Source organism: Artemia sp. Qi Xiang Cuo, chromosome 19 (genome assembly GCF_049724085.1).
Source record: "Artemia sp. Qi Xiang Cuo chromosome 19, ASM4972408v1, whole genome shotgun sequence".
Taxonomy (NCBI): domain Eukaryota; kingdom Metazoa; phylum Arthropoda; class Branchiopoda; order Anostraca; family Artemiidae; genus Artemia; species Artemia sp. Qi Xiang Cuo.
Genome location: NC_142812.1, coordinates 55,177,055 through 55,200,676, shown reverse-complemented (window position 1 = coordinate 55,200,676; position 23,622 = coordinate 55,177,055). Strand labels below are relative to the sequence as shown.

At 33.0% G+C, this 23,622-nt stretch overlaps 1 protein-coding gene across 1 annotated transcript in view; it reads right to left on the bottom strand.

Moving 5' to 3' along the window:
* Positions 1-23,622, bottom strand: part of LOC148941017 (neuropilin-2-like) — a 115,138-nt gene that overhangs the window by 39,239 nt on the left and 52,277 nt on the right. The window contains exon 3 of the mRNA XM_089104957.1: positions 7,794-7,940. Within this exon, the coding sequence (XP_088961083.1) occupies positions 7,794-7,940 (147 nt within the window). The remainder of the gene's footprint in view (positions 1-7,793; positions 7,941-23,622) is intronic.

The window sequence follows — 23,622 nt, the reverse complement described above, 5'->3', positions numbered from 1 at the left end:
ATGTACGGTTAGCCAAAATCAAATCCTGTATTAATTCAAAAACGTTCAAAAATAAAAAAAAAAAACTCTTTTTAACTGAAAGTAAAGAGTGCCGTTAAAACTTAAAACGAACATAAATTATTCCGTATATGAAAGGGGCTGTCCCCTCCTCAACGCCTCGCTCGCTAAAGTTTGACTTTCTCACAACTCTGTTTTTTAAACCAATAAAAAACTTTAGCATAAAGATTATGAATATAATTTAGGAAAAAGGGGAGGTACCTAACGATTTTAGAAAAACCCTAATTAAGCCAGTGTATAAGAAAGGTGATAAGAGTGAGTGTGGTAATTATCAAGACATTAGTCTGGTCTCTGTAGGTAGCAAATTACTTAGTAATATGATACTTTTTAGACTGAGAGATGCTGTAAATAAAGTTTTAAGAAAAGAACAGTGCGGTTTTAGAAAAGGTAGAGGATATGTTGACAAAATTTTCACTCTTAGGTTAATCAAATAAAAAAAAAAAGTTTTTTAAACTGAAAGTAAGGAGCGACATTAACAAATAGCCCGCCAAGGAATGAGTTCTTATAGAACCGGGACGGTCCCTTCCACACCGCCGCGCTATTTCCGATACAGTTTGACACGTTATCACAACTTTTTTTTTCTAGAGACTAAACAACTTGAGCGTTATGTGTGAAGCTTTGTGGAAGGGATAGCCCCTTTCATATACGGAATAAATTCTGTTCGTTTTAAGTTTTAATGTTGCTCCTTACTTTCAGTTAAAAAAACTTGTTTTTTTTTTATTTAATTTCTGATCGTTTTTTAGTTAATGCAGCTTTTATTTTGGCTTACCGTCACTGAATAAGTAAAACAAAATTTGCATATTAATTTTACTTTTCTTGTGGTAAATGGCTTTCCAATAAACCAAAACCAATACTATACAGAAATACCAATACAGAAATTATTCCGTAACGCCTGTCCCCTCCTCAACGCCTCGCTCTTTACGCTAAATTTTTTTATTGTTTAAAAAAAAGAGTTGTGGGAAAGTCAAACATTAGCGTAAAGAACGAAGCTTTGAGAAGGGGACAGTCCCTTTCATACACGGGATAATTTCTGTTCGTTTTAAGTTTTAACGTCGTTCCTTACTTTCAGTTAAAAAAACTTGTTTTTTTTTTATTGAATTTTTGAATGTTTTTGAATTAATACAGGTTTTGATTTTGGCTCACCGTACATTAATAATTACAACAAAATTTTTATATTAATTTTACTTTTATTAGGTTATATGGTTTTCTCGAAACTTGTTTAATTTTATTTACTAACGTTTTTATTAGCAATAAATATACGTAACCTACGAATTAACTTACGTAACGAACTTCTATATTCATATATTCTAAATACGTATATTAGGGAATTCGCCCCCTAGTCAATACCTTGCTCTTTAAGCTAAATTTCGAATTTTGTTCTTTAAAGATGACCCTTAGTCACAAAGGCCGTTAATTAGAATAAATAGCTCTTATGAAAGTACTAAAACATCTTTGGCTTAAAGAGTGAGGTATTGACTAGGGGGTGAACCCAATCATATACGTAATATTTTCTGTTAGTTTTAAGTTGTGATGTTGCTCCTTACTTTCAGTTGAAAAACTTATTTTTTTTTATTTGATTTCTGGTCTTTTTTTTAAAGAATGCTGGGAAATCTGGCGCCCCTTCATAGCAATATCCCTTCCCCCATGAAAGTTCCTTCATGGAAAGATCCTCCCAAATAACCCCCAACCCACCCCCCTCCCCCACTACCAGAAAAAAATCCCCCCTGAAAACCTCTTTATACTTCCCAATAACCAATACCATATGTTACCATTGGGTAAAGTTCATAACTTTCAGCCCTCCCCCCGAGGACTTCGGGAATTAAGTCATCCTTAAATACATGGTTATAATATTTTCGACCATGCTGAACAAAATGGCTATCTCAAAACTTTGATCGGATGACTGGGAAAAAAATATGCGTTAGAGGGTGCCTAGTTGCCCTCCATTTTTTTTGGTCACTTTAAAAGGGCACTAGAACTTTTATTTTCTGTTCCAATGAGCCCACCCACGATATTCTAGGAGCACTGGGTCGATACAATCACCCCTGGGGGAAAAAAAAAAAAAATAAAATAAACACGCATCCATGATCTTTCTTCTGGCAAAAAATGCAAAATTCCACATTTTTGTAGATAGGAGCTTGAAACCTCTAGAGTAGTGTTCTCTGATACGCTGAATATGATGGTGTGATTTTCATTAAGGTTATATAACTTTTAGAGGGTCTTTCGCCCTTTTTTTGAAAATCAGCCAAATTTTCTCAGGCACGTAACTTTTGATGGGTAGCACTAAACTTGATAAAAAATATATATTTGAAATCAGCATTGAAATTTGATTCTTTTGATGTATCTATTGGTATCAAAAACCCATTTTCTAGAGTTTCGGTTACCATTGAGCCGGGTCGCTCCTTACTTACAGTTCGTTACCACGAACTGTTTGATAATTGAGAAGTGCCTGAGTTGTCAAACAACTTTGTTCCTCAATTTTATATATATTTTATAGCAATATCCCTTCCCCCATGAAAGTTCCTTCATGGAAAGATCCTCCCAAATAACCCCCAACCCACCCCCTCCCCCACTACCAGAAAAAAATCCCCCCTGAAAACGTCTTTATACTTCCCAATAACCAATACCATATGTTACCATTGGGTAAAGTTCATAACTTTCAGCCCTCCCCCCGAGGACTTCGGGGACTTAAGTCATCCTTAAATACATAGTTATAATATTTTCGACCATGCTGAACAAAATGGCTATCTCAAAACTTTGATCGGATGACTGGGAAAAAATGTGCGTTGGAGGGGGCCTAGTTGCCCTCCATTTTTTTTGGTCACTTAAAAAGGGCACTAGAACTTTTAATTTCCGTTCCAATGAGCCCACCCACGATCTTCTAGGAGCACTGGGTCGATACGATCACCCCTGGGAAAAAAAAAATAAAAATAAAAACGCATCCGTGATCTTTCTTCTGGCAAAAAATGCAAAATTCCACATTTTTGTAGATAGGAGCTTGAAACCTCTAGAGTAGGGTTCTCTGATACGCTGAATATGATGGTGTGATTTTCATTAAGGTTATATAACTTTTAGAGGGTCTTTCGCCCTTTTTTTGAAAATCAGCTAAATTTTCTCAGGCACGTAACTTTTGATGGGTAGCACTAAACTTGATGAAAACTATATATTTGAACTCAGCATTGAAATTTGATTCTTTTGATGTATCTATTGGTATCAAAAACCCATTTTATAGAGTTTCGGTTACCATTGAGCCGGGTCGCTCCTTACTTACAGTTCGTTACCACGAACTGTTTGATAATTGAGAAGTGCCTGAGTTGTCAAACAACTTTGTTCCTCAATTTTATAGATTATGAGCAAGCATTCGATTCTGTTGATAGACGAGCTTTAGTAAAGGTTTTATCCTTGTATGGTATGCCTGACAAATACATTAAAGTGATTAGTGCTATGTACGAAAATAACACTGCTGCGGTTAAGGTAGGAAATGAGGTTAGCAGCTGGTTTTGTATTAAATAAGGAGTTGAGCAGGGTTGTGTTCTATCCCCCTTTATATGGATTATTTTGATGGACTTTGTCTTAAGAAGTACAGGAAAGGCAATGGGGGACCACGGAATCAAATGGGGAGGGAAAAGTCTCTTGGACTTAGATTTTGCTGATGATTTAAGCATCCTAGATGGAAGTGTGAGAAAAATGAATGAACTTTTGGAAGTTTTGCGAGTTCAGGGTGCTAGAGTAGGTTTGAAGATTCATGTTAAGAAGACTAGGTCACTAAGGCTAGGAATAAGTGAATATGAAAAGGTGGCGTTGGGTAACGAAAAGATTGATCAGGTGGGCAGTTTCACTTACCTTGGTAGCATTATTAGTAAAGATGGCGGGAGCAGTGAAGATGCTAAAAGTAGAATAGCCAAGGCTCAGGGTGTTTTTTTCACAGTTAAAAAAAATTCTGTTTTGTTTGTGGTGACGGTGTTATGTGTTTGAAGACATTATTTACATGTTCAGGGCTGGTTTTATAGCATTGACACTTCTAGGCCCAAGCGATTTTGACGCTTGCGAGATTTTCAGGGTTTCTCCCAAGAATTCGGGGATGATGGAAGCAATGAACAGAACACAATTGATGAGTCAAAAGAAATGAAAGAGAGAGGTGATACCGAACTCTCAGCTGTCAATGTTGGGAGACATATGCCAGTTTATAAGTGGCAATAAAACTCTTGTGTTTTTTAAAATCGCTTTTCTGTGAATAGGCAGCGCAGCGGCGGATTGCACCTGACACTTCGACGATAAATCACATCAGTCCAGTTTTTGCGCCACCGGCATTGTACACCACCAAGGCTCGGATCTAGTGGGCCTATTGGTGAATTCAAGCCAGGCCATGTTCATTAAACGATCAATTAATCCAAACATTCAATTTATCTTTATTTAATAATATTTATTAAGGATAGTATTTAAACTGATAAAAAATAAAAGAGATAATTTTGATTATTTTTCGTATTATTTTAAATTCTCTTGTATTCTTCTTTAAGAATCAAACGTTCTGAATAAGCTTGTTCTTAACAGGCTACGTTCATGAAAACATTTTTGAAAGAGAACGAATACAGATGAGCATAAGCACCAAATTTATTGGCCACAGAGAATTTGAATGAAAATTTAAAAAAATGTGGCCAGTAAATTTGATCAGCTGAATTTGATCAGCAATAGTTTGATCAGCAATAAATTTGATCATCAATAAATTTGAATTGATCAACTGTTTCGTCTTTTATCAGCTTTGCTTCTTTTATCTGTGGTCTAAAGTTCTAAACAACATTACTTTCCATTAATCGACAATTTATGCATTGATAGACTCTTTATATTAAATTATCGGTGTTTTACAGATGATGCTAGTTACTTTCTCTGGATGGTGCTTTATTACAAGCAGGGAATTGTATATTGAACTACCAGCGGTGAAACTTCGTAAAAATCGTTGGAGGGGGGGTAAAGTTGGAGCTAATTTACCCAAATCAAATGAAAATGACAGTGAAAACGGAGAAATGAGCCGTATAGTAACAAAAAAGGAAAAGAGGTATGGGAGGGCAGTTGCCCCCCTGACCCACAGCAAATTACACCCCTAAGAATAAGAGCCTCACACTTTATTTCAGTCTACATCCATAATATCAGAATCCATCTAAATTCTGAATTATCTACTGTTTTGGAACACAAATAATCATAAATAATTAATTACCAGTAAGAATAATTGTCGTTAGGAACATGTCCAAATTTTTCAGACGTTTAAAAAAATATAATAGGTAAGGTTCTCTGTTGATGTGACCATAAATGATGACCAGCTTATTAGTATTCAGGCTATTTTGATTCATTGCTTACCTTTTTGTTAAAGTGTAAGTACTGGCTAAATGCTTTGCAGAGTTTTAGTGCCATCTATTTTCAAAAAAAAACTTTTTAAATTTCAGAGACCAAAAGAGAGACATCTAACGCGAACATAGGAATATAAAATATTTAAGAAGGTAAGTTATTATTTGAATATTTCCTTCATAGAACAAACCAGAATTGCAATAGTTACAGAATTGCAATATATATATATATATATATATATATATATATATATATATATATATATATATATATATATATATATATATATATATATATATATATATATATACATATATATATACATACATATATATATATATACATATACACATATACACATATACATATATATACATATATATATACATATATATATATATATATATATATATATATATATATATATATATATATATATATATATATATATATATATATATATATATATATATATATATATATATATATATATATATATATATATATATATATATATATATATATATATATATATATATATATATATATATATATATATATATATATATATATATATATATATATATATATATATATATATATATAGCCTAACATAAGCAGGAATAGTTTCAAAACGCGATTTGTTTGTTGACAAATCAGTTGATTCCGAGCTTTCCGAGAAACACCTTCCCGTTTGATATATGTGAAGGGAGTCTCGTATTTTTAATTGTTTTACATTAAGGGGATTCAATGCCTCAAAATTATCTTTCGAGTCGTCTCAAAGACAAAGAGCCAATTAGCGAAGTCTACCAGAGGGGCTAGCTACCATCGAGAGCTATTGAGAAGATGTGGTTTGACTATGAAATTTGATTGAACGCACAATGAAATTTACGTCCCCCTGTGACGGGAAGGATTTCAATTAAAGGAGGTAGCACCAGAGGGAACTGCCAAATAGCTTCCAGAGGGAACTGCTAAAGTGATATTTCCTAGGAACTGATTTTTAGCGTTTTCCTAGCAGGTAGGCTCGAGCATTTTAGGGACTCCCCTTTCCTTAAATTCGAAAGAAAATTTTGCTCTGTTTGATTGAAAAACCAAAATTCCCACTTTCTAGTGATATAAGTTTGGTTAAAACAAAATATCTCAATGTCTGGCACTAAACAGGAGTTTTACAAAATTTCTGGGAAAGTAGCCCTCCACTTTTAGTTTTCTGTAATTTATTTGGACCTCTTATCCAAGCTTTAAGAAATATAGCAAGACCGCCCTATCATTTCTGAGCAGTTTGGGCACAAAAACTAAGAGTATATAATGGACGAGATCCTTTAAGGTATCCTTAAAGGTGATCCTTTAAGGTATCAAATCCTCTGCCAAACATTGTGGCTGGGTATTTCGCCACAATGCCACGCAATGCGAAAGAAAAATTACAATAATACTTTGCATACCAAGCTTCGTTCGATGATTATTTTTCATTTAATAAGGTTATATTCCAAATAGGTTGCGACTTCGGGGAATTTCATTTCCCCCCGTTCCAGCCCCCTAACTATTTTTCATGAATTGTCTGCTGACTGAAATTAGACTCCTGAAATTTGAAAGCCTTGAGAATTAATAAGAGGAGTTTCAAAAGGTGATTTGTTTGTTGACAAACCATTTGTTCTTAGTTATTAGAGAAAAACAGTCCCCTTTAATAACTGTTAAGTGAGTCTCGTATTATTAATCGCTTCGCATTAAATGCTACGCATTGCAGCAGAAAAATTGCAATAACTATTTATACACTAGGGGACACTTCTTTGCTCTGAGATTATTGTTCATGCTTAATTTTTTTATTATATTTTTTTATATGTTTTCGTTTTTTGTCAAGCACAATAAGTAACCTAAACTTTTTATAGGAATAAGGTCTGGAGTGGGGAAAATCAGACCTGGAAGAAACCGAACAATGCCCCCCCCCCAAAGTTACTCGAAATTAGAAAAAAATTATTCCATCATCTTTACATTTTCTAGGGGGTCCTTCAAACAACTCTCGGGGGAGAGAGAAAGAATAACCTTCCCCTACCTTCTGCCTTCCCGCTGAGCACTTCCTTTGGTCAATTTGGCAAGAGAGGCTCTGGCATCTTATACGAAAGGTCTTATGTTGAATATGTCACTGGTATATTAGTTTTTTAGCTTGATGGTACTTGCACTTGACGGCTCTTTTTTTATGGAACTTAAAGTTTCTTCTATAATAGTCAGAGAAACTTGGTGCAATAACAACAATATCTGCGGACAAGACTTTTTCTTTTGCACATAAAAAGCGTTTTTTAAGTGTCGTATGATTAGGTTTGAGCTGTCATTTTTACTAAAATTAGCGAATTGCTAAAAAAAACAAAAAAAAATTGAAAAAATAGAAATTATATAAAATTAACTACTTATTAGCTTAACTCCACACTGCTTGACTGATGTTCTTGCAATGTCGATTCGACAGTCAGCATTGTTCGGGTAGTTCTGAGGGTAGTTGGGTGATTCAATTGTTCCTTCTATTTCGCTAAATTTGAAGTAACATAAATCCATTTTCCCTAAAAAAAAAAAAAAAAAAATATATTTGAAAGTATACACAGCGTAGAAGATAAGAGACACACAAAGAAGTTAATGAGACTTAATTAAACTATGAATAATCTAGATATTTGTGGAATAATCTTACCAATATAATATACTAAAGTACTTTTTGCCCCCTATACCCAACTTGAGTCTATTCAAACATAAAAACCACATTATTCTAAGATTTTTCTTTCATTTGTTTAAAAATCAGAAGTCCTTAAGGGAGTAGTTCATTTTCATCCGTGTTACCACGTTGAACCGTGAACACAAATCAACTAAATTTAACAATACTTCTCGACAGTATACATTTAAAAATCAACAATCTGTGGATGCACCTTCAAAGGAAAGATAAAACTCCTTAAGCTGTTTGGTGTCCTGTTTTAATAGCTTACTTTCTGCTGACCTTTGTTTTTTTTTTTTTTTTTTTTTTATTTTTTTATTTTTTCTTTTTATTTTTTCAAGTGATACTACCAAAAACTGTATAATTTCGTATCATTGTCTTTTCCATTACATTCCTTAAGGTATGTGTGGGTGCGTAAGTCCTCAGTCAACGAATGCAAACACCCAATACGGGCCCGACAAAAGGCCAGAAAAGGGCAAGTATATTTTCCACGGCCACTTTTCATGTAATAGGAACTACGTAACGTTCTCATTTGATTCGAAATTGAATATTCTTCTTCCATTTTGAGAGCCGAAAGTAACATTAAGGGTAACCAGTGAGCCCATTTCCGCTACACACCCCACCCCTGGTAGTTTATTTATATTGGATCCAAATTTTGAGACACACCTTTTGCTTAGAATCATCAGTAGTTACAATAACCATGCTCCTGGAGAAGCATAACCCCAACAGCCCCAGGGGCAATGTCCTTGAATTATGAAAATCAGCCATTGCTCACAGATAAGTTTTAATAGAGAAAATTGTAGGACTGGTTCTCTGGGTTGATATCCCAATTTTTCACAAGAGCATATTCTGGAAACAATTTGGAACCATGAGTAAATAAAAAGAGATTAGGTTCACCTGAATTTTCAAATTATCTGCAATGTGCAGGAAATTGCTCTGGAGATCAGGTTGAAACTTCTATGTGATGCTAGGGGGGGGGGGCTCAATTAAAAAGATCCGTAGACTCTGAAATTGTGCTATGAATAAATTCGAATATGGTCATAACTACCAAAAAATACCCTATCTCGAACAAAGGCAACATTTGCGTGTTTGAGGTTTTTTAGTGAGAGGAATGGTGAGATTAAGGCTTTTTTGTGATGTATTTTTTTTTACATCCGGGATGGTCCATATCAATTGTTTGCAATTTCCATACATCTAGTTGCTGGATACTGCTATGCGCGATAACCTGAGGGCACTTAATTCCTTAAATAGAATTTGTTATAAGACAGAAGCTAAGAATTTTTGGCAGAGACAATGTTGAAATTTTTCCAATAAGTTTTCAAAAATACCCTTTTTTGTGTCTTTGGTCAGGACGTAAAAGTTAAAATAAACATATATGTAACAGAGTCGGTCGTCGAACCCACGATGAAGAAAGACTTTGTTGTGGGAAGGTTTATTTTGTGTCATATTTCTTATGGGGATTACTTTGGTCAGGACTACGGGGATTTGAGATTCCCCTTTGCAATGTTTCCCATCTTTCGGCCAGAAAATTAAAATGTCCCTAAATTTTGCTAGACTGGATGGTCGTTAACGCATAGTCTTTTGCTTTTATCATCATACGGATCATCACAGAGAAAACATAAATCTATAAATGAGTAAACATATACTCTCCTTCAATGTCTTAAATAATGAAAAAAAGTAAACCCTCGGTGCACAGAAATGCACAAAATTAAAAAAAAGTAACCAAAAAAAGTATACATGAAAAGATCGCCACAAATTAAAATATCTTTGAAGAAATTGGAGCATTTTTCTACCCAAAGAAGATCCTCTAAACTCTCAAAATGAAAGTTATCATAGGCAGCGCAATCGCGCTATCTAAGTAAAGAACGATGTTGGCACAATGTATTATTTATTTGTTTTTTTTTTCCTTTAGACCAGGGCACTCCGTATCCAAGGAGTTGTCGCAGAAACTTCAAAAAGGGCTCATTCGATTGGAAATTAGAGTGGCTTGTGCCCTTTTCAATAGTCCAGAGTGATTGGAAGGGAACTATTACCCCTTTCACGCCCACCATTTCCCCGAACACATCCAATCAAAATTTTGAAATAGCCATTTTGTTCAGCGTAGTTGATTTCCAGATAGAAATTATGTTTTTGAGGAGGACACTCTCCCACAGCCCTCAAGGCAAAGGTTGCAAGTTATGCCATGGGGCATATAAGGTTTTTATAGAAAGCGTTGTCGTGGAAACCTCAAAAGCGGCTCATTCGATTGGAAATTCAAAGGGCTAGTGCCCTTTTTCATAATCAAAGGTGATTGGAGGGCAACTGGAGGTCTGTCTGGGTGTCTAAAAGTGTCTTTTTTCTGTCTGTCTATGTGTTTATGTGTCTTTTTGTATGTCTGTTTGTGTATTTATGTGTCTTTTTGTATGTCTGTCTGTATGTATATTTGTCTTTTTTCTATCTGTGAGTCTATGTGTCTTTTTGCATATGTTTCGTAAACAATAACTAGGACAACAGGGAAATTTTTATACAAGACAGTGGAACACAACTTTACTTGAATATTTCGACCCTATATCCAAAACAATTTGAAAATTTTAAAAAACTTGTTTTCAGTTTTAATGATTTAATTTTAATGTGAGTTTCTTTTATATTTTTTTTTCGGTTGTTTTTCTGAGGACGGCCCTTGGATATAGGGTTGAAATATTCATTTAAAGTTGCGTTTCACTGTCTTGCATAAGAATTTCCCTGTTGTTCTACTTATTGTTTATGATGAAAAGGCAGTGTGGTCTTCGTCGCTATTTATGTATGTTTTTCTGAGTGTCTTTTTACGTGTTTGTATATGTTCACTTTTTGTCCGTCTGTCTCTATGTCTATGGTTTTTTTTCCGTCTGTATGCCTATGTATCTTTTTTCTGTCTTTGTTTGTGTCTTCTTGTCCGTCGGTCTGTATGTCTGTGTGTCTTTTTCTGTCTGTCTGTGTGTCTTTTTGTCCGTTCGTCTGTGCGCCTGTGCGTCTTTTTGTATATATGTCTGTGTGTTTCTGTGTCTTTTGTCTGTCTGTTTGTCCTTTTATATGTCTTTCTATGTACCTATGTGTCTTTTTTCTATCTATCTGTGCGTCTCTTTGTCCGTCTGTCTGTGTGTCTATATCTTTTTGTCCGTCGATATGTCTTTTTGTCCGTCTGTTTGTGTGTCTGTGAGTAAAAAAAATTCTGAGTTCCAAAAAAATAAAAACCCCTCCCCCCACGAACAATTCCAAGTTAAAAGAAATTTAAGTTTTAAAAATTCTGTCACAAAAAATGCAATTAAAAAACGATTAATTCTAAGCCAAAAAACATTCTTTCCCCCCGCCACAAAAAAAATTCCAAGTTCAAAAAAATCTAAGTCAAAAAAAAAAATTCTAAGTTCTAAAAGAAAAAATTCTAAGTTCAAAAAATTATGTTCCACAAATTCTAAGTTCCCAGAAAAAACCTAAGTCCTAAAAAAAATGAAAAAATAAGTTCAGAAAAATTCTAGGTTCAAAAAGAAAAAAAATCTAAGTTCCAAAAAAATAAAAAAATATAAGTTAAAAAATTCTAAGTTCCAAAAAATGAACATGTTGAGAATCAAAAATAAATAAGATTTCCCACAAGGGTTAAGCTCGTAAACCACCCGAAGGCAGGGTTTATGCGCTTTTTAGTTTTGATATTGATCTTTACCGCTCCCTGAAGGTTCAGGTACAAAAATATTCCATGAATTGTATTCAATAATTCAAGAATGGCTAGTAGGGAGGAATGTTTCTAAAACTAACGATTATATATGATATACAAACACATACAATAATGTAAGTGCTCTTTTTTAGTTTTGATATTGTTCTTTACCCTCCTCCAAAGATCTTGGTTTAAAATATTCCACGGAGGAATTCAGTAAATCACGAATGACTAGTAGGGAGGAGTGTTTTTTAAACTAAAGATGATTTACGGACAATTCGGTAACTAAAGGGATTGAAAATGTCTTTTGATAGACCAAAACTGTATAAAAACAATCGCTGGATATGAATTTGATATATATAGGAGATAAAATACAATGATAAGTTCACCCTGGCCGTAAAGTTTGTGATTGATAGTTACTCACCTTTGTCGAACTTTCAAGTTTCATTTTGACAGTTTTCCGGCTTTATTGCCACTAATTTTGGTTATGAGAGGATTTAAGAAAAATAAATTTAGTTTGCTAGAAGGGCTAAACGATTTTTCACAAAATCATAACCGATCTAGATCATGTTTACGCCTGAAAATGTCAGTATGGCAATTTTTAGAACAATTATTGTACTGTCATGAGTATAGTCCTTCTTTTGAATTCCGAGCCTTTACGTTCCTTCCGGTTTTTCTGGTAGGTAAACAGGTCATTACACCTTTGCCGAGAGGAACGAGTATAACTTGATTGGTGATTAGGATTTGAATAAAATGAACAGTTTTCTTTATAATTCATATTAGTAAGAGACTTGAATTAAAGGAGAATAGTTTTTATCTGAAAAGATATTAGTGGAGAAAAAAAATGAGTGGTGCATTTACACTATTGGAGATTAATGATGGAACCGACAGCAGCAGCAGCAACGATATACGAGTACCTAATGTAGCTGTGGAAATAACTGCTGGCTGTAGACTATGTCTTGAATGGGACACTATGTATGCTAGATACGTGATATCATTAAGCAAATTTAAGCAGGAGGAGCAGCTGTGTTTTGCTGGAAAAGTGAATATTCTCCATATAAATAAACTTCGATTAGCATTAGATGTCCTTTCGAAATATATTGATGAGAACAAAATACATCAGTGAATATTATTATTGTAATTATGATCTATAAAACTGTTTCTAAATCAATGCTATTTTTTCTTTCTATAGTAGACTAGCGTATATTTTCTAGAGTAGAAAAAAAAGAAATTCTGTTTAGTCTGAAGTTGATCGTGAGAGAGCTAGGACTAAAAAAAAAAAATGGATAGATTCGAGAAAGATCGAATCATGAGGAATCTAGTTCTTATGGAAGAACGTTTAATTCTAGACGATGATTTTCTAGAGTTGTCTATTCAAAGGAAGATATTTTCTCGAGGAATGCTTGTCGATATAATGAAAACTGATTCTCCATCATTAGACTATTGTATGAAGCTTCTACATCGTGGTCCAAATGCATTTACACAATTTTTTGATATATTGATCACGACACGACAAAACGATATTGTGAATATGCTTTTAAAAATTAGTTTTTAGAAATATAGGACTTTTTTTCATAAGAAAGATGGTGCTCAAGGATGATTTACTCCTCTCTCTCTCTCTCAGACAATTTTTTTTGTTTCTAGCTCAAATTCATTGGGGTAGTGAGAGTGTCAAAACATGAAAAAATGTTCCATGCATGTCCGTTATGTATGTACTCACTTAGCAGCTGGTCATCATGTGAGAATTGCACAATGATTGAGGAGTATGATGAAAAGTGTAGATTATGCATCCCGTGTAAATTGCATAGAGGATATGCTGTACAAATTAAAGGTTGTAATTCCTGTCTTGAAGAGGTCTGTGACTCTCATCCTAGAGGTCACCTATGCTCCAATTGTCATTATGATAAATTTAATCAGTGGGAGAGTAGATATCCCGGTATGATTGGAAAGAATCCTAACCGTGATTTTAGTTTATTGGTACGAGATTGGTATCGTCGTGGTTTTAGATTGTTCTGGGAGGAGGAACCGGGTCAACGATTCAACTGTTGGAACAACAAAAGAATATGGTTTCTACGTCATCGTTGTGAAGACACTGAGTGTTATGATTATAAGCCCACTGATTTTTATTTGGCTGTGACGGAATGTGATTCGACACTTGAGGACACTGTTTGTGAAATTGCTTCAAATAGGCAAATTGAAACACGTGAATTCTATAGAATGAATGAGAATAGTATCATTGACTATACAAAGTTATATGACAAGAGTGAAATCACACTCTACTGTAGAAAATTGACCCTGACATTGCACTACATCAAGATCAGTACACCGTGAATTCAGATAATTTACCTGCACTAGTTGTTGTCAACAAATACCTAGTAGTAGTAGTGGATGAAATCTAAAGAATAGAAAAGTCGTTTTATCATGTATATAAATTTTTTTATTAATAAACAATTTCACATACATCTTTAGAACATTTTATTCTCAGGGCACTAAAATCAATATTAAATACACTTGTAAGTATATTCTCCACTAGAAAGTCGTTCAATCGAAGTAAATCAACGTAGATGTCGAGAAACTGCTTGGAGGTGTAGTCCCGGAGATTGAACATTAGATACAGGGGGGTAAGGCCACCGCATGTCTTAGTTGTTAAATCCTGTTCTCTTTGTTCGTCTTGATTAATGGTTTTCCCCCTGCTGCTGATACCGCCTCTAGTACATCGAACTCAGAATTTACGTGATCGACCCGGGTGGTAACACACATCAATGTTCGTCCAAGGTACTATTTCTATGGGTCCCCCGTACCAAACAGGTTGTGTGTGTACTTTCAAGTAATTGGGTTACCAGGGTCATTTGCCTATTACAATGAGTTCTACATGGCTTGGCAGACATGTTTTTTTTTTATTATGATTTACAGATCATTACACCTTTGCCAAGAGGAACGAGTATAACTTGATTGGTGATTAGGATTTGAATAAAAGGACAGTTTTTTTTTTCTTGTTTAGCATTTGCAAAAAAGGGGGTAATTAGTGAGTGGAAAATTTTTTAATGCTTTTACAATCGGAGATGTTTGATTAACCTTTGCAAAAAAAAGGGGTAATGGGATTTGTGAATTGGAGGAGATTGGCTGAAAAATATTTTGAGGGAGTTGAGTTGCACGAGGGTTGACTTGCACGAGGGTTCAGTTACATACGGATTCAGTTACATGGGGATTAGTTAAATGGGGTCGAGTAGCACGGAGTTGAGAGACTCAGTTGCCTAATTCCGTGTGATTTTTCTTTACTTGATGGTCATTAAAAAACGAAATTTTCGTGTTAAATAAGTAGTTTTTTTATCTTTTAAAATAGCTTTAAGGGGTTTGAGAGACACAGTTGCCTAATTCCGTGTGGTTTTTCTTAACTTGATAGTCATTAAAAACGAAATTTTTGTGTTAAATAAGTAGTTTTTGTATCTTTTAAAAGAGCTTTACGGGGATTGAGAGAGTCAGTTGCCTAATTACGTGTGATTTTTCGTTAATTGATCGTCAAAAAAAAATAAAATTTTTTGTTAAATAAGTAGTTTTTTTATCTTTTGAAAGAGCTTTACAGGGTTTGAGAGACTCAGTTGCCTTATTCCGTGTGTTTTTTTTTCACTTGGTTGTCATTAAAAACGAAATTTTTGTGTTAAATAAGTAGTTTTTTGTATCTTTTAAAAGAGCTTTACAGGGTTTGAGAGACTCAGTTGCCTAATTCTGTTTGGTTTTCTTCACTTGGTGGTAATTAAAAACGAAATTTTTGTGTTAAATAAGTAGTTTTTGTATCTTTTTAAAGAGCTTTACAGGGTTTGAGAGACTCAGTTGCCTAATTACGTGTGGTTTTTTTTTATTTCACCTCTTGGATATACAGTACAGATACTTCATTCAAGAAATTATGAAAAAAAAAATCGCAAGTAACTTTTTTTTCTCTTTATCACAAACAATTTTCACTTAGCTACACGATGTAGAAATTTAATTCAAGAAATTATGAAAAAATTCTCAGTAACCCCACCGGTTCCTACAAATTGCAAAAAAGTGTTTGTTGGGATGTGTAGTTTGCTTTTAGGACTTTTCAGAGCTATGATTCTTAGTCTCTCATAGGCGTTTGTTGTCTGAAACTTCTAATTTGGGATGAATAGTTTGCTGAGAAGTTAAATTTTAGTATTTTATGGTTTTATGTGCCTGAAATCATGAATTAGAATAGTTAATTAGCTGTTTAGGTTTTCAGACATAGTTTTTTAGATGTTCATGGGTGTTGGGTTCCTGGAGGGTTTTATAAATCCTCCTCTCAATGAATTCCGATGGTTTTAGGACTCGTCCCCCTAGCCATAACTCCATTCAACCTTGAGCGAGGATATAAAAGTTTGATGGAGTATTTTTCTACTTAACAACTACATTAATAACTTCCAAGATGATAGGACAGTATGACACAGAATTTTTCAGTTACCGAGAGTTCATTGACTCCTCCCCACAATGAATTCAGATGGTTTTAAGACTCATCTCACTAGTCATAACTCCGTTCAACCTTGAGCGAAGGTATAATAGTTTGATGAAGAATTTCTCTACTTAACAACTACATTAATAGCCTCCAAGATGATAGGACTGTATGACACCGAATTTATCAGTTTTAAAAAATCATCTTGTGGTGTTATATTCGAATATTCTTTTTTATTATTGTCTATGGATCTCGAAGAAATTGACTGTTATCATTGGTTAGTGAACTATAATCTGTTTGAGTATGATAAAAGCTTGTGGAGTACTACATTACGTTGTATAAACACACTGGGATTCTATGATAGAGTAATTACACCACTTAATAATACTGGTCAGGAACTGAGAAATGTCCAGGAGGAAGTCAGTGAAATTTGTAGCTTTTTCGGAGTTGAAGCACTCTACGTAAAGGGCAATGTACCTACAGATAAAGTTTTAATTTAAAAGTGTGACCTTAGGATTCCACTTTTCAATCTAGAAGAGTTTAAGTGTCCTAAATTTGAAGGGGGTTATCACCATCCTGAAGACGAGGTTAGGTTCTTCACACAGTGGATACCTAAGAACATACCTGATCGTGATAAATCCATAAGACATGTTAAAAACTATTCTATATCATAGGACCATCGTTTGTGGATGTTTAAGAGTGAACTCTAAGTACTATTTTTATGTAAACATTTGTTGTTGTTTTTTTTTCTCAAAAAAAAATCTGTTAATACATTTAATCAATAAATATCTTTAAGATTAACCCGTCCTTGTTCTTTAGAATAGTTCTATTGTAAGTAAGTAACAAACTCTTTCCTGAAGTCACCTCTTGGATACACAATGCAGAAACTTCATTTAAGGAACTATGAAAAAAATTGTAAGTAAGTAAGTAACAAATTCTTTCTTAAAGTCACCTCTTGGATACACAATACAGAAATTTTCATTAAAGAAATTAAGAAAAAATGGTAAATAAGTAGCAAATTCTTTCTTGAATTCACCTGCTGGATAAACAAAGACATTTCGTTCAAGAAATTATGACAAATTTCTAAGTAAGTACCAAAACTCTTTATTGTTTACATGATTTAGATACACGATGTAGAAATTTAATTAAAGAAATTTTGAAAAAATTCTCAGAAAGTAACAATTTCTTTCTTGAAGTCATCTCTTGGATACACAATATGGAAATTTCATTCAGGAAATTATGAAAATATTTGTAAGTAAGTAACAAATTCTTTATTGATTTCACCTCTTGGATATACAGTACAGATACTTCATTCGAGAAATTATGAAAAAAATCGCAAGTAAGTAACTTTTTTTCTCTTTATCACAAACAATTTTCACTTATCTAAATGATGTAGAAATTATTGAAAAACTCTCAGTAAGTAACAATTTCTTTCTTGAAGTCAACTCTTGGATACGCAATACGGAAATTTCATTCAAGAAATTATGAAAATATTTGTTAGTAAGTAACAAAATCTTTATTGATTCCACCTCTTTTATATACAGTACAGATACTTCATTTAATAATTTATTAAAAAAATCTATATTCAGTAACTTTTTTTTTTCTATTTGTCACAAACAATTTTCACTTAGTTAATTAATTTAGAAATTTAATTCAAGAAATTATGTAGACATTCTCAGTAAGTAAAAATTTCTTTCCTGAAGTCAACTCTTGGATGCACAATTTCATTCAAGAAATTATGAAAAAATTGTAACTAAGTAGCAAATTCTTTCTTGAATTCACATGTTGGATTAGAAAAAATACATTTCGTTCAAGATATTATGACAAAATTCTAAGTAAGTAACAAACTCTTTAATGTTTTCACGAGTTAGATATACGATGTAGAAATTAAATTACAGATATTATGAAAGAAATTCTCAGTAAGTAAAAATTTCTTTCTTGAAGTCAACTCTTGAATACCCAATTTCATTCAAGAAATTATGAAAAAATCGCAAGTAAGTAACTTTTTTTTCTCTTTATCACAAGCAATTTTCACTTAGCTACATGATTTAGAAATTTTATTCAAGAAATTATTAAAAAATTCTCAGTAAGTAACAATTTCTTTCTTGAAGTCAACTCTTGAATACACAATACGGAAATTTCATTCAAGAATTTCATGACTTAGATACACGATGTAGAAATTTAATTCAAGAAATTATGAAAAAATTCTCAGTAAGTAACAATTTCTTTCTTGAAGTCAACTCTTGGATACACACTACGGAAATTTCATTTAAGAAATTATGAAAAAATTGTAAGCAAGTAACAAACTCTTTCGTAACAAACTCTTTCCTGAAGTCACCTCTTGGATACACAATGCAGAAACTTCATTTAAGAAACTATGAAAAAATTGTAAGTAAGTAACAAATTCTTTCTTGAAGTCACCTCATGGATACACAATACAGAAATTTCATTAAAGAAATTATGAAAAAATTGTAAGTAAGTAGCAAATTCCTTCTTGAATTCACCTGCCGGATAAACAAAAAGACATTTCGTTCAAAAAATTATAACAAAATTCTAAGTAAGTAACAAACTCTTAATTGTTTTCACGACTTAGATATACGATGTAGAAATTTAATTCAAGAAATTATGATGAAATTCTCAGTAAGTAACAAACTATTTTTTTTGATTTCACCTCTTGGATATACAGTAAAGATACTTCATTCAAGAAATTATGAAAAAAAAAATCGCAAGTAACTTTTTTTTTTCTATTTATCACAAACAATTTTCACTTAGCTTCACGATGTATAAATTTAATTCAATAGATTATGAATAATTTATCAGTAAAACCACTGGTTCCTACACATTGCAAAAAAAGTGAGCTGTACAAAAACTCCACGTTTTCAGCCAGACTGATTTTTTAACTAAATCTTTGGAAACAGCCCAGCCTCTATTTCTGACCGTTTAAGTTTTGATGTTAGTGTTGTCAGTCAAAAGCTATGACCTTGAGAAAAGAGCTTGAGAAAATTGCCTGATTATCGAAAAATGAGAAGCCACATCGTGTCTCAGGGACAAGCATTGAGTACAATTCATTCAAGAAATTATGAAAATATTTGTAAGTAAGTAATAAACACGTTTTGAAACTACATGCTATTTGCATACCTTTCCTTGGCACCTTTCCAAACGAGCGGGGATACCCCACTGGTTCCTACACATTGCAAAAAGTGTGCAGTACGAAAACTTGGCACCTTTCCAAACGAGCGGAGATTCCCCACTGGTTCCTACACATTGCAAAAAGCGAGCAGTACGAAAACTCCACGTTTTCAACCAGACTGGTTTTTTAGGGACCAATCAGGAGAGACATGCAAAGTCGACATAGCTTTATTTCATTTTTTAAGGTTAATTTAGACGAGGTTACGTGCGCGCACGTAACCTCGTCTAAAATGAAAAATGAAATAAAGCTATGTCGACTTTGCATGTCTCTCGTGATTGGTCCCTAAAAAACCAGTCTGGTTGAAAACGTGGAGTTTTCGTACTGCTCGCTTTTTGCAATGTGTAGGAACCAGTGGGGAAGCTCCGCTCGTTTGGAAAGGTGCCAAGTTTTCGTACTGCACACTTTTTGCAATGTGTAGGAACCAGTGGGGTATCCCCGCTCGTTTGGAAAGGTGCCAAGGAAAGGTATGCAAATAGCATGTAGTTTCAAAACGTGTTTATTACTTACTTACAAATATTTTCATAATTTCTTGAATGAATTGTACTCTATGCTGGTCCCTGAGACACGATGTGGCTTCTCATTTTTCGATAATCAGGCAATTTTCTCAAGCTCTTTTCTTAAGGTCATAGCTTTTGACTGACAACACTAACATCAAAACTTAAACGGTCAGAAATAGAGGCTGGGCTGTTTACAAAGATTTAGCTAAAAAACCAGTCTGGCTGAAAACGTGGAGTTTTTGTACTGATCACTTTTTGTAATGTGTAGGAACTGGTGGGGTTACTGATATATTATTCATAATCTCTTGAATTAAATTTCTACATCGTGAAGCTAAGTGAACAGTGTGTGTGATAAAGAGAGAAAAAAGTTACTTGCGATTTTTTTTTTCATAATTTTCTGAATGAAGTATCTTTACTGTATATCCAAGAGGTGAAATAAAAAAAAATAGTTTGTTATTTACTGAGAATTTCATCATAATTTCTTGAATTAAATTTCTACATCGTATATCTAAGTCGTGAAAACAATTAAGAGTTTGTTACTTACTTAGAATTTTGTCATAATTTTTTGAACGAAATGTCTTTGTTTATCCGGCAGGTGAATTCAAGAAGGAATTTGCTACTTACTTACAATTTTTTCATAATTTCTTTAATGAAATTTTTGTATTGTGTATCCATGAGGTGACTTCAAGAAAGAATTTGTTACTTACTTACAATTTTTTCATAGTTTCTTAAATGAAGTTTTTCTGCATTGTGTATCCAAGAGGTGACTTCAGGAAAGAGTTTGCTACGTACTTACAATTTTTTCATAATTTATTAAATGAAATTTCTGTATTTTGTATCCAAGAGTTGACTTCAAGAAAGAAATTGTTACGTACTGAGAATTTTTTCGTAATTTCTTGAATCAAATTTCTACATCGCGTATCTAAGTCATGAAATTATTGAATGAAATTTACGTATTGTGTATTAAAGAGTTGAATTCAAGAAAGAAATTGTTACTTACTGAGAATTTTTCATAATTTCTTGAATTAAATTTCTACATCGTGTAGGTAAGTGAAAATTGTTTGTGATAAAGAGAAAAAAAAAGTTACTTACTTGCGATTTTTTCATAATTTTTTGAATGAAGTATCTGTACTGTATATCCAAGAAGTAAAATCAATAAAGAGTTTGTTACTTACTTACAAATATTTTCATAATTTTATGAATGAAATATCCGTATTTCGTATCCAAGAGTTGACTTCATAAAAGAAATTGTTACTTACAGAGAATTTTTTTCATAATTTCTTGAATTTAATTTCTACATCATATATCTAACTCGTGAAAACTTTACAGAGTTTGTTAATTACCTAGAATTTTTTCATAATTTCTTGAACGAAATGTTTTTTTGTTTATCCAACAGGTGAATTCAAGAAAGAATTTGCTACTAAGACTGAGAATTTTTTCATAATTTCTTGACTTCAAGAAAGAAATTGTTACTTACTGAGAATTTTTTAATAATTTCTTGAATTAAATTTCTACATCATTTAGCTAAGTGAAAATTGTTTGTGATAAGGAGAAAAAAAAGTTACTTACTTTCGATTTTTTTCATAATTTCTTGAATGAAGTATCTGTACTGTATATCCAAGAGGTGAAATCAATAAAGAGTTTGTTACTTACTAACAAATATTTTCATAATTTCTTGAATGAAATTTCCGTATTGCGTATCCAAGAGTTGACTTCAAGAAAGAAATTGTTACTTACTGAGAATTTTTCAATAATTTCTACATCATTTAGCTAAGTGAAAATTGTTTGTGATAAAGAGAAAAAAGTTACTTACTTTGCGATTTTTTTCATAATTTCTCGAATGAAGTATCTGTACTGTATATCCAAGAGGTGAAATCAATAAAGAATTTGTTACTTACTTACAAATATTTTCATAATTTCCTGAATGAAATTTCCATATTGTGTATCCAAGAGATGACTTCAAGAAAGAAATTGTTACTTTCTGAGAATTTTTTCAAAATTTCTTTAATTAAATTTCTACATCGTGTATCTAAATCATGTAAACAATAAAGAGTTTTGGTACTTACTTAGAAATTTGTCATAATTTCTTGAACGAAATGTCTTTGTTTATCCAGCAGGTGAATTCAAGAAAGAATTTGCTACTTATTTACAATTTTTTCATAATTTCTTTAATGAAAATTTCTGTATTGTGTATCCAAGAGGTGACTTTAAAAAAGAATTTGTTACTTACTTACTTACAATTTTTTTCATAGTTTCTTAAATGAAGTTTCTGCATTGTGTATCCAAGAGGTGACTTCAGGAAAGAGTTTGTTACTTGCTTACAATAGAACTATTCTAAAGAACAAGGGAGGGTTAAGCTTAAAGATATTTATTGCTTAAATGTATTAACAGATTTTTTTTTGAGAAAAAAAAAACAACAACAAATGTTTACATAAAAATAGTACTTAGAGTTCACTCTTAAACATCCACAAACGATGGTCCTATGATATAGAATAGTTTTTAACATGTCTTATGGATTTATCACGATCAGGTATGTTCTTAGGTGTCCACTGTGCGAAGAACCTAACCTCGTCTTCAGGACGGTGATAACCCCCTTCAAATTTAGGACACTTAAACTCTTCTAGATTGAAAAGTGGAATCCTAGGGTCACACTTTTGAATTAAAACTTTATCTGTAGGTACATTGCCGTTTACGTAGAGTGCTTCAACACCGAAAAAGCTACAAATTTTACTGACTTCCTCCTGGACATTTTTCAGTTCCTGACCAGTATTATTAAGTGGTGTAATTACTCTATCATAGAATCCCAGTGTGTTTATACAAGGTAATGTAGTACTCCACAAGCTTTTATCATACTCAAACAGATTATAGTTCACTAACCAATGATAACAGTCAATTTCTTTGAGATCTATAGACAATAATAAAAAAGCACATTCGAATAAAACACCACAAGATGATTTTTTCAAACTGATAAATTCAGTGTCATACAGTCCTATCATCTTGGAGGCTATTAATGCAGTTGGTAAGTAGAGAAATACTTCATAAAACTTTTATACCTTCGCTCAAGGTTGAACGGAGTTATGACTAGTGAGATGAGTCTTAAAACCATCTGAATTCATTGTGGGGAGGAGTCATTGAACTCTCGGTAACTGAAAAATTCTGTGTCATACTGTCCTATCATCTTGGAAGTTATTAATGTAGTTGTTAAGTAGAAAAATACTTCATCAAACTTTTATATCCTCGCTCAAGGTTGAATGGAGTTATGGCTAGGGGGACGAGTCCTAAAACCATCTGAATTCATTGAGAGGAGGAGTCATAAAACCCTCCAGGAACCGAACACCCATGAACATCTAAAAAACTATGTCTGAAAACCTAAACAGCTAATTAACTATTCTAATTCATGATTTCAGGCACATAAAACCATAAAATACTAAAATTTAACTTCTCAGCAAACTATTCATCCCAAATTAGAAGTTTCAGACAACAAACGCCTATGAGAGACTAAGAGTCATAGCTCTGAAAAGTCCTTAAAGCAAACTACACATCCCAACAAACACTTTTTTGCAATGTGTAGGAACCGGTGGGGTTACTGAGAATTTTTTAATAATTTCTTGAATTAAATTTCTACATCGTGTAGCTAAGTGAAAATTGTTTGTGATAAAGAGAAAACAAAAGTTACTTGCGATTTTTTTTTTCATAATTTCTTGAATGAAGTATATGTACTGTATATCCAAGAGGTGAAATCAA